We start from the raw sequence: 12,621 nt of genomic DNA, 5'->3' as shown, positions 1-12,621 counted from the left end.
ACACACACACACACACACACACACACACACACACACACACACACACACACCACACCACCACACACACACCAACACACACACCAACACACACACCAACACCACACACACACACACACACACTGGAAGGTTGTGTAAACTTTAGGTGTTTAGACCAACAACTCTTTTTGAAATTTTGAGTTTTATTGAGTATAACCGTTGAATGGTCTTTTGTTTGTGGTCCCGACCTTTCGTTTTCCTCTAATTAGGGAAATTCAGCCAGGTGTACGAGAGGCTCAGTTTAGAATTCGGTTCAGTCAAAAATGTAAGAAAGAGAGAACTAATCTGCGAACACTCCGTATTTAGGACTCAGACATGTTTGGTCAACACATTACTTTCTTATTGTGTCACGACAACAGCAAACGGGTCGTCTGGAAGCAGAATTACATTCAGGCGATGTACGACCGCTCCTTCCGGGTAAACAAATGTGCTCTAATCACGAGCGCCCGTCGTCCAACAAACCTTATAGACCATCCTACAACTTATACTAATGACGCACACGATTCACCGTGCGGTCTCGTAAAAAGGTGAGGTGGGCTCGATCTTATTTACTCTTCTCTCGTGACTCTTACCCCTCACCACCGTGTGACGTACATATTGCGACACTAACCCTTCATAAACAGTAACCGAAAATTTTATCAGATTGTCATAAGTTAACAACAGGACAGTGTAGGATAAATAGGAACCTTCGAGTTTGGTTCTAATACTTCGTACACTGTCGGTGTTGTCGATATTCATCTAAATTCCACTTTATGACTCGATACATTTGTGGAATTTTCCTATCAAACTTACAAAAAACTTTACCTCGACAATCCCACAAATCAGGTTTACATATTCGGAGGGTCAAGCTACGTGCCAAGGTTGTGATGGGGGCCACACCTCTTCTTCGCATACATGTCGGGTTTCGTTCCATGACGACCCCTGCACCAATTTGTATAAAATCGTTGGAGGGGTGATCCTTGGAGTGCCTGTCCGGCGGGAAGCTGGACAGTTGGAGGGTTCAAAATCCACACACGGATCATATCCCTTAGTAGTGGGTTTAGGGAAACGGGGGAAGTCTCTTGACGGAAAGTTTGATTGCACAAGAACGTTTCGGTGGACTTAGGTAAACCCTTTTGCTGTGGAAACCCACCTCAAAACACACAGAAAACACAACGAAACCAACCAAGCATAGATAGGTTTCGAGTGTGTAAGGGGTCGTGTGCAAGAAATTACCTCAAGACCAAAACCGGCTCCTGTCTCTATTATCCAAAATAAAGGGTCTAGTCTGACACTCGAGGAGTTTCTGTAGTTCGCTATGTTTATTAGAACCGCACCGTTAATTTTGACTTACTCGAGAAAAATACCCAGTCGGAAAGAAAGTCCCCCACCACGGTAGTCCTGTAAAACTCGCGTGATGTACATAACAAAAGAGAGTACGTTAATTGGAGGGATAGATGACAACCATTGTATGACTGATTCCTTCATGAGTATGTTGGCGGATAAGTTTTGTACGTTTGATAGCGAAGTTGATTTATAAGACAACCAAACACTCAGAACTTAGTGTTTGTCGTGTGCGGCAATTGACCGTCGTGACTAACTTTAGGTTTATTGTAAGTAACTGTCACGTTGCCATTGACGCCAAGTAAACCTCCGGACACAATACATTTGTATACTAATATAGAGGTCATCGACGCGTGGAGACAAAGAGACCGAGAAGCTACATTCTGGTACAGAACAAATCCACGATAATGACGTCTCGGGAAGGGAAAAGGTTTCTTGTGGGTACGTTAATGAGTGAAAAGGAAAAATTGACAACACCAACCGTCGTTAGGTATCTGGCGAAAAGGAGGGTGGGACGACACTCACATAGCAGCTAGTCACACAATAGTTTAATCAGCATGATTAGGTTCCGGAGCAAGAGTCGGGGAAGGAGGAAGTCTAACAGTCAGTTGGGGTAAATCAACCTAGTTCGGAAAGAGTAGGAAGTAGGAAGGTAAGTAGGCAAGAAACAATACAGCGAAGGGGCTGTGTGGGAAGACAGAGACCCTTTTCGACCCGATACCGATTACAATAATTCATTCTCGGAAGTAGTGACTGTCGATAATTAGTAAACGATAACCTGGACAACCAAGTCATTACGAGTGACACTTGGTATACGATAGTCAAACACCAACTATCGAACTCCGTATGTGGACACTCTCAGGGTAAGTCGTCTCGAAATTTATAACACCAATAGGGTTTTCTTTGGAAGAGATTTGACCGTGACAGACATAATTACGTAATGATTGTGGTTGTCTCTTGCCATTTTCTAACACACACACACACACACACACACACACACACACACACACACACACACACAATTATTTGAAGATATTAAAACGCCAATACACTACAGTTAGTTGAATGTCTATACTTAATTATAATAACAATGACATAGAGACCCTGACATTTGAATTAGAGCTTGTGTCCTGTTATCCGGTCACTGGATCCCTCCAAATTGAACCTACAGCTCTGATTGGTTTAGCTTGACAATACTCTTTAAACATACTAATCCCAAATGACTTGTATTACGGCCACTGTAAATATCATCTGAAAGGTATTAGTCACCGTTTGCCACCAGATTAATATCCATCTTTATATACTTATAAAGCCATACGAAGACAATATCATTAAGCACCAATTAAAAGTTAGATTTGCTAACAATCAACTCCCAATATGACAAAAAACATTCAACATTTGAAATTGAACAACCATATTGCCTGGATTTCTGGTATTGCTTTTACTGCATAGCACAACTAATCATAAAACAATGAATAACTTTGAACTGTCATACACACCTTAGGATTTATATGATCTGCTATACCAGCCAAAGCTATTCAAAGTGATCTAATACCAAACACAGCATATCAGCCACAGAATGTATTGTTCTCTATCGGCATCTGTGAATGTTGCTGGGTTTTTTAGTATTCAACCAGCAATCAAATAACGCCTTTAAATACTTCATGATCATGAACACACCTAAACTACTAACTCAACATACAGATTGGCATGGCTTAGTGAGTTCAAGTTCGACTAAGTATGCTGAGAAAAATGTGATATGCTAAAGAATTGTCAGGTATACTCAATATAGATAATCTGTTAACAACTAAAGACATAGCAGAAGAGTTCAATTGTTAAATCTCAAGGCTGTAACAAATCCTCTATAATGTATATATAGGGAGACGGTATCCAGTGTCATAATCCATTAACCCACATCATAGTTCAGACACAAGAAACCTTTTCCATAGAAACATATCCATCTTTGGACATGCAATGCTGTTTTAACACTTTTCTGCTAAGGGACAAGCTGGGAGTACTAATATCCGGATCTCCTGCCAACTCACTTTGATTTACTGGCTACTGACCATTACCACTCAGTCATTACTGACCTCTTACTGTCATTCATCCACTTAACATCGGCCCAGTGGGGAGGCATGTTACCCCCCCGAGACCACAACCATAGTTGAGGATGTCTTACTAAAGACATGCCTACACAACTGACAGCAACACAGATGTCATGAAAACACTTCTTATCTACAGGAGTTGTGGACTCATTAAGGGTGTTGCACAGCAAACAGGCGTGACCTAAAGATAGGAACTACTTCACTGCAATGTATCCGTATCCCTACATGGATTTCTAAATCTGTCCTTTATATAGAGCGCGGACCAGGATTGAGATCAGGGCAGGGATAAGGGATAGGAAGCCTAGCAATCAGATTTGTGTCTACTTTAAGAGTTTTGGCAATACATATGATATCATTTCTAATGAAAATATGACTTGTCCTGACAGTCCTATAGTCCTAATGTTACCCCTCATGTCAGGCAACATAATGACCTGAAGAACCAGTTTAACGACAGTTTTGCTTGGCAAACAGAGCGTAACAACAGCTTTGCTAAACAAAGAGCGACAGACAAAAAAAAGATTTACATTTTGCCAAGGACAACACAAGATGGAGAAGTGCTGAAAGCCTAGAAAGAGATGGATGGGAGTAGCGAGGCAGATGCATACGTTCTTTACATGTTTGGCTTGAGACCAAATAGTTGACGAACAGGCAGCTGTTCACACAGTCGCATTACAGAACTGCATGGACATTGCTGCAAAATGACTTGAATTCCACTTGTTCTTTATTTAACTTCAGAAGAAGTCAAAGGGATGTAGTTCATACATATAGATGACTGACTACGGGTCAGTTAAAGTAACATACCACACTGACTAACATACCACACTGACTAACATACCACACTGATGCCTGGACAGCACTTCTGAAATGGAATATCAGCTTCATCTGATCTACTCTCTTATTGTCCTTTAAAGAGACCACCAAACTTTCTCAAACAAATATCGGCCATTTGGATCAACCAACCTGATAACATGCAGTAATAAACCATAGAAAAGTTAACAGAAAATAAAAGGCCATACACCATACAAAACATTAAGATGCAATGCCAAAGCGCATTGAGTCAATGTGCACCAAACTAAAAGGAAATTGCATTTTGTAGTTCCTATAATTTTGCCTTTTGTTTGTTATTTAAAAAGGTTATTGATTGGGTAGGTGACATTGAAGAAGCTAGCAAGAGTAAGCTAGATTTGAAACATTATCCAACTGAGAAACCCAACACTATGCTACACGTTTTTTTCCAATGCAAGTAGCTAGCAGCACTAGCTCCAAAGTTGGCAACAAAACTTTGCAGGCCTCCCTCTAAAGCCACTCCCCAAAAAATATAATTCCGATTGTAATCAACAAATGTTGCTATTGTTAGTACTCACAACTATCAAATAACTATTAAAGCTATCCAATTCAGCTGATGTAAACAGTATTTCAACAAATAACAAATATTTTCTAAAACACATTCCCCACCCTAGCTTTAATTGCTGTCGGGATATTAAGATCTAAATGAACTTGAACTCACATCATACTGGTACTACTGATACTGACCACAAACATGATTATTTGTGATGGGCATCAGAGGTAAAATGCGCTACTGGAGCTTCCCTTGTGTGTTTCAACTTGAAATGTGTGTCTTACAGAAGTGGGGGTGTTGGGTGCGGTGCGTCTGCGTAAGGACAGACGTTGCTGGCTGCGCAGAGAGAACCTGCGTATGGACTCCCTGCTGCGGGACGCCAGTGAGCGCAGGGAGTTGGTCCTCTTAAAGTCCCCGGTCCCGTCCTCTCCACGGCCGCCCCTCTCCATCGGGTTGGACAGAAAGCCGAGTGCCCCGTGCAGGGAGCGACGAACATTTCCCACCCATCCTGACATCTGAGTCTGGGCCACTGAAAGCTTGTCCCCCATATACTCCATCACAACCCAGTACTGTCAAATCTAGCTGTGTCAAAAAGTCTGAACTGAGCTGTGACTCTTGTTATCACAGCAGCAGGAAATCATTAGAGTCCAGTTATGCTGTTGAGGTAAAAGTCCTGGACGGTGTCGTAGGTATTCAGTGTTGCTGGGTCAATACTGCAGCAGTGGGGAAGGTGACACAGAGAACAATTCAACTCAGCGAGCCCAATGTTGTGATGATGTTGGCGTATGCTGCTTACAGCACTGCAGCAATAAATGGCAGTCAGGCACAGATTGTTACAGTACCGAGCCTCTCCTTAGTTTCACTTCTAAATGGTCTTTCTGCAGTGCAGTCCCTCTGGAGCCGTCAAGACTCTATTTCAACTCATTACTGTCGGGGCTCCAGCCTGTCGGTCTGAACTGAATTGTGAAGCTTTCATACGTCTATTTTAAATGCACACAAGATATGTTAGCTATGATGTGGCACACCAACCGAGTGGTCACGTAAAGGTTATCTAAGGCCAGCACTAACTATTAGTAATGCTGGACACTACTCTATGAGAGACAAATGCTGCGCTATCTACCAACAGGTTTCACATCCATGTTTTCCTGGCTTCAGGAATTCCAAGTACAAAGTCAAGTAGTTATAATCAAAGAAACACATCCTCAACATAACATTTTAGTTTGGCATTGCAATTCAATTATCTATTTCTGTCATGGAAGTCCACTGTGCCAGCAATACTGAGTATGAGATGTTCCAGGTGTGAGCTTCTCTGTCCTGATCCCAGTTTCAATTACAGCTGACCTGACAGCTGTCCCAGAGCCAACGATAATGCACTTCCTCAAAAACAAGGCAAGGGTTCAAAGTTGAAAAAGCCATCCATCCAACAAGGTTACATTCTCAAGGTGTCCGATACTGTGCTATCCTCTGGCAAAAAGCTTTGGGAAGAAATGGTGCAGGACAGCCGGTGGCAAAGGGAAAGCTGCTGTAGTCATTCGTATTCCATAAGAAAAACCAGAGGGCAACCAACGCAGTGCCAAAAAGAGGAAACAGCAGAGAGCACTGTGGGGGGAAAGTCAAATCCAGAGGAGAAAAGAGAAGGACAGAGAAAATGTTTCTCTCCTCGCCTTTTTCTGCAGGTATGGGCAGGTAGGAGAAAATGCGTCAGCAGTGCTGCTCTCTGTAGCCAGCGCTATAGGACTCAACGTCAAGGAGAAACTGAGTGAAGAGAGAGAGTGTGGAACAGAGTCAGGGAGGGAGAATGGGAGGTCCCTGATTCAGAGCGGGAGGGAGAGGGGAGGGTGATATATGTTCTGCGGTGCTCTATTGCTCCAGCCTGATTTCAGTTGCAGGGCAACGCAGGGAAGTGTCCCAGTCAGGAAACAGAGAGGCAGTGGAAACAAATGCAGAGGGATGAGACAGAAAACACATATTGCATGTGTGCAAAATGCAATTGCAATGTTATTACAACTCCTTTCAAAACAGAAAGAGAAAGCCAGGGAGAAAATGAGGATGACACATTCAGATAGGAATGAGCACAAGTGCATGATCAAGTTAAAGAGTCATCTATAAATAGAAGATTGGACACGCAAGAGGGAAGAGTGAAAAGACAGGTGTGGCTCTACCAGTGTCTCAGGCTCATCAACCAGTATGTCCGCACAGTGTAGGCATAAGCAAGAATCACAACAGTCAAGTGTTTGTTAAAGTCAGACGCATGCAAATAGCACAACAGACTAGAAAACCCTCCCTAGCTTCCATCTTGATCTGTTATTGGGTGAACGGGCACCCTGAAATAAGCCACAGCAGGCGACTCCAGAGTCAGACGCACTTCAGAGAGTTAAACTCAGAGAAGGCTGGAGGAGCTCCACAGAGCTGAATCCCTGTCCACACATGCCCCCTACAGGTAATCTGATTAACTTTGCTTTGAAGTGCTGTGCTAAAGGCAATCTGCTGCGAGGTTCTCAGTTTCCAGCGGCTCACAAACTGACCTCTCTCATGCACTGCTCTGTCGGAAAATGGCTTCTTCTTTCAGGGCACTACAAAAGACAAAGTGACACAGCCTGAAAAAAGCTACAATACTCCTAATAAAGTTCAGGAAGTTCAGCCATATTACTTTATTGTAGCAGGTGGTACAAAATATAAAATGCTTTAAAATAAAACTTTTAAATCGATAATGAAAATAATCACTACTTGAAGCATTTTGCTCAAATTCTATCGTTTTTTAATCATCCAAATGTTAGAACATACCAAGGCCACATCGAAATATCATGTCATGATTATTTCTGGCCAAATTGTTATGAACGATATTATCCTACTATCCCCAGCATAAATAAAGCATTTTAATTAAAGATAGAAAAATTGAGTATATCTCTAATTTTAGCATTTGATAATTACTGTATTTTTACAGAATCAGGCTTGTTTTTTTACTTTTGTACCATTACAGTGACAAAGACAAGTTATTTTGCAGACCTATCTTACTACTGCTCCCATCTCTATACTATTCCCCCTCCTAATACTGAGCGTCACTGACTGGGAAGTGAGTCATGGCTGCTCATCACTTCCCCCTTTCGGCTGACATCACCAATCTGTGCGCAGAAACCCAACCAGCGAAAAAACACAAAGAAGCTGAAATCGGATGCAGCAAATAGTCCATATGATATATGATAACTTCCTATATTATATAATCTAATCTTACAGAGAAACCTCTGAAATGAGAAGTCACTCACCCAGAAGCCGTGTGGAGGCAGGCAGCAGGACCACACGTACAGCACAGCTCTCAGCCCGGTGCCCATCGCTGCTCTGCCCCTCTCCACAGCCTCAGACCCTCACACTAAAGATATGAGGTCACCTTATAAATATGAGCTCATCCGTGTGAGATCACCAGTGAATACAACGTAGGGGAATTTATAATATTGTATTTCTGTCGACGCTGAAAGATTTCTAAATTAAACCCGAAGCCAAATAAAGATGTTTATTATTTTACGATTCAGCAGAAACTTATATCTAAAAAACGGAACAAAACATTTTAATTACCTGCTACTATCCTAGAAGTATTGTCACTCTAAGATGAAACAATGACTATAGCTAGTCGATCAACATGAAATTAATCTTCAATTCTTATTTTCAGAGGGTTAATGGTTTAAGTCAAGTTTTTTGGTTCTACCTTTATCGCTTGTTTGTAGCTTTTCATTTTCTTTTGTAAATTAAAACTGAAAAGGTTTGGGTTTTGGACTGCACCTCTGGTTTGGGTAAATAATAGGGATGTAACGATACCAAAAACTCACGGTACGATAATATCGCGATAAAACGTCCACGGTACGATATTTATCGCGATATTGAAAAATAAAGAAAAAAATGTGATTTTTTTCCTCTTTTTTTTTCTTTATTAAATAATAAATCTGATTTGTACAGCATTTTAGTAGGATAGTAGTATTTTAAAGTGTCAACAATATAATAATCAGACCCTGCAATAGAATAAATCAAGTTTCACTTTAGTTTTTCAAGTAACTCAACTCTAACTCACTCACTCAGCATCATCAAGGTTATCTTTTAGGAATATGAGCATGTCCACATTTCCAGGTAGAAGCTGGGATGTTTGGGCGTTTACAATATCCCCTGCTGTGGAAAAAACTCTCTTGCTTGGTACTGATGTTGCTGGGACAGAGAGATATGCTTTGGCCATGGGTGACAGCAGTGGGTCAAACTATGCATTGTCTCTCCACCACTTCAAAAACAATTACAGTTTTTGCCAAGAAGGTGAGGCTTATTGACAGGGCGAGATATAAATATACTGTTGGTACTTGTCAATGTCTCTATGTACATGTAGCCCTGTAAATACGATGTCCTTTTGTGTTATCTGTTGTTTTATGTTCATGTTGTAACCTACTTGCTGCCATGTTGGACAGGTCTCCCTTGAAAAAGAGTGGGACCATCTGGTTGAATAAAGGTTTAAAACATTTTTTTTAAATGTAAGATAAAAAGATTTTTTTTTATTTTTTTAAATAGCGGTAGATTTTGTCAGTCTCACGACGGTATTGAGACATTTATTTACCTGCGATATCGCGATATTCGATATATCGTTACATCCCTAGTAAATAATGATTGATAATGATTAATGATAATCAGTGCATATTTTAGTCGAAAATTGACTCTGTTCCCAAATTTGAAGAAATCTCCTCAACGCAATCCAGGATACCGTGTTCACGATAACACAGACCGACAACCCTAAAACACACTGCATCGACACCACAGCTGTCCTCGGTGGTTCAAATGACTTTTTCATATGTGAAATATCCTTTTTTTTATTACACCGACTGCACAGTGTCACACAGATTTCTTTTTGTTGCATTTTTTGCCTTTACTTGATGGATGAAGTGTATAGTGGCAGACTGGAAGCAGGAACTGACAGAGTCTCATGTAACACATCTAAAGTCCCATGTTTAGAAACAAACCGGGACGTGGAGTTATGTGGCGTGTGCCATAACCATTCTACCACCAAAGTCTGTGAATATGTACAGTACATATTGTTTTGCCTCCTTTCAAAGCATAGCAGATAAACAAAGAACACAAGAACAGCAGACAGGAGTGAGGAACAGCTCACACTGACACCAGGTGAAGCTGAAAAACAGCCACTAGGTGGTGGTAGTGACCTTTAACTCACAGTGACTGAATCTGAGCTCTTTGTCACGCAGTGTGCAATTATGACACACAATAAACTATACTTCTGGTTTCATATTGTAGGCCCTCGACCTGGGCCTACAATTACAGTCTCAATGACAAAGAGCCAGCCGAGCCCAACCCTAGATATTTATAGACTCTATTCAAGATTGAACAGATGATATATTGGTGTATGTAAAGGTTTTTGGTGCAAATATGAAGACATTTGACTTTTCCCCCATTTAAAAATATAAGAAACAGATGTAAACTACAAAGCCAAAAGTTAGAAAACGGATATGAGGAAAATCAGCTCAAAGGACTACTGTGACACATGTATGACATGTCTGCTTATCTGTGTGGCCCTTGGTCATTACAAGCCATTTCACTTCACAGCTTTCCATGAGCCTGATGACAAGCCTCTGATAAGCGAGAACTGAGGAACGGTACTCATTAACCATTTGGCTAATCCAATCCTGAATTACAGGCCTGGGATGGGTGGAGGTGTGCCATCTACGTTAGTCACAACTCTAAACTATCTAGGCACAGCAGCACTCGGCTGTCACGCATCTACCTGCATTCTTTCACCTTCTCCTACCTTCAATACAATGGTTCTGGAAATTAACAAGTCGCATGACAAATATTTAATAGAATGTTTTAATCAGTTATTACTAATAATGTTGGTGATAATGTGCAATGATTAAAAATCAAAATTCAGTCCTTCCAATTTTATTAATTTGTTTACCATTAAACTTATTTATGTTACTTTAGTACTTCATGTTTGCACTGTCCCTTTGCCGCTGTAACACTAAAATGTCCCCTTTACAGGACCCTTACAATAGTATCTCATCTTTCTTTCCTTAAACAGGCAAAAAATGTTGTAATACATTCAATGTGTTGAAGTTGTCATGTCTGCAAAAAAACAAATAAAAAGATTTTTGAAAAAAACAAGTTTATCTCATCCTATCAATTTACAAAGGTTTTACATCCAAACATATTATTTTCTGTAAAAAGATAAACTAGAATACAACATGAATAGTGTTGCTCTGTTTGAATTCAAGTTAAATAACTACATTTGAATAAAAGTTCAAGTTTAGGACTTTTAAGGACATTTGTGTGAAAGGTTATTCGTTACCAATCGTGTTCCTCAAAATACAGTATATACTCCTTTCTAACCGTTTACACTTTGTTTTGTTAGGAAGTTAAACAGGTTATTTATTTCCCTCCCTGATATCTCTTTTATTTTGATTTGAAAAAAGTATTTATTTAAGTTCCTGGAAACACTGAATTTAACAAGACTATACTTGAACACATCCTGATAACGTTACTATTTCCCTTCACCTAATTTTCTTTTTACCGAGTGGAGTATGAATTCACCATCCTGCAGCTCTATAGAACCTTGCTCCACCGGCTGGTAAGATCTACTGTTAACTAACTTTCTACCTTATAAGAATAAGGTATTTACAGAGCATTAACTGGGAGTCAACACGTTTTCTATATCGTCCATGGCACTATGGGAAACAGTTACTCTCATTCCCAAACGCTGTTAAGGCTCACTTCGGTACCCGAAATTCTATAGGAAATAACGATTACCGCCATATTTTTTCTAAATGTTGGCATCGACTTGTCACCAAAGTATTGTTCCTTTGGAGAACTAATAAAATGAAAAGTACACTTCTAAAGCAACCTACTGACACTGAAGACAATTATCCAGTACAAACTCAAGTACACACACACTTCCCTCGCTGTCTCCACAGAGCCGAGTGAAAACAGTGATTATAATAAAGAGCTCACATCCAACCATCGCTCTGAAGCAGAGACTCAGACAGCGGTCTCTCCTCTCAGCGAGTTGAGCTGTTTGAGGCGCAGGACTCACCAAGTCTTTGTCCTCCAGCTCTCGGTGTGCACTGCGACTCCTCATCCTGGAGAGACTTCCCTCCACAGCGCTGATTGAAGGAGCTGATCGCCGAGAAACACTGCGAGACCGCATCCTGTTCAACTCCTAGCACATAAACAGGAACCGCAGTCAACTTCATATCTTCATACACTGTGCACATGTTTCCTGAAAGCTATTCATAACCATGCTGGGTGCTGCGGTGTGTTGAGGCAGGTGGCTTTGTTGGGAACCATGGTCACTTCACAAGTGGGTAGAAACTATTTCCTTTTCTATTAATGACTTCCTAAAAGTAGATTTAGTTCACACATGTAGGCTACACACTCAACAAACATCACTATTATCTGTTGTATTGTGTTGCACTGTTGGAGGCGCCTGTGACCTAAGCATTTCGTTGTTATAACTACACTGTAGCTATGCACATATGACAATAAAAGCCTTGAATCCTATAAGTCATCACTGTATTGAATCAGGCCTTTTAACGTCATCCTAATAAACCTGCAGGGAAAGACCACGGTTTCCTTTAGATGTTCTATCTAATTAGCATTGGTGGCTATTTGTGTTATAGGGATGCCCGATAGTGATATCATCAATGAGTGTTGAAAAACCGGTTCTTCCTTTCGCTCAGGAAACATCAACAAACCTTTTTCTCAAAGCAGAGAGAGAGAGCAAATATGGGTGGATAAAAGAATTCTGTTCTGCTTCAAGTGACGCACAGGTCTCCCTTTATATAT

At 40.7% G+C, this 12,621-nt stretch overlaps 2 protein-coding genes and 1 pseudogene across 3 annotated transcripts in view; all 3 read right to left on the bottom strand.

Moving 5' to 3' along the window:
* LOC104955654 (peroxisome proliferator-activated receptor alpha-like) overlaps positions 1–5,360 on the bottom strand; it is a 56,818-nt pseudogene extending 51,458 nt beyond the window's left edge.
* hsh2d (hematopoietic SH2 domain containing) overlaps positions 1–12,621 on the bottom strand; it is a 364,522-nt gene that overhangs the window by 101,029 nt on the left and 250,872 nt on the right. The window lies entirely within an intron of this gene.
* The window catches only part of si:ch73-138n13.1 (protein piccolo), a 129,899-nt gene that overhangs the window by 94,629 nt on the left and 22,649 nt on the right, over positions 1–12,621 (bottom strand). For both annotated transcript variants that reach the window (XM_010782859.1, XM_010782858.1), the window contains one exon: positions 11,870–11,995. In XM_010782859.1, the coding sequence (XP_010781161.1) occupies positions 11,870–11,995 (126 nt within the window). The remainder of the gene's footprint in view (positions 1–11,869; positions 11,996–12,621) is intronic.

Source organism: Notothenia coriiceps, unplaced genomic scaffold (assembly GCF_000735185.1).
Source record: "Notothenia coriiceps isolate Sejong01 unplaced genomic scaffold, NC01 NC01_scaffold00024668, whole genome shotgun sequence".
Classification (NCBI taxonomy): domain Eukaryota; kingdom Metazoa; phylum Chordata; class Actinopteri; order Perciformes; family Nototheniidae; genus Notothenia; species Notothenia coriiceps.
Note: the sequence above shows the minus strand (reverse complement) of the source record. Positions and strands in the feature narration are given on the sequence as shown.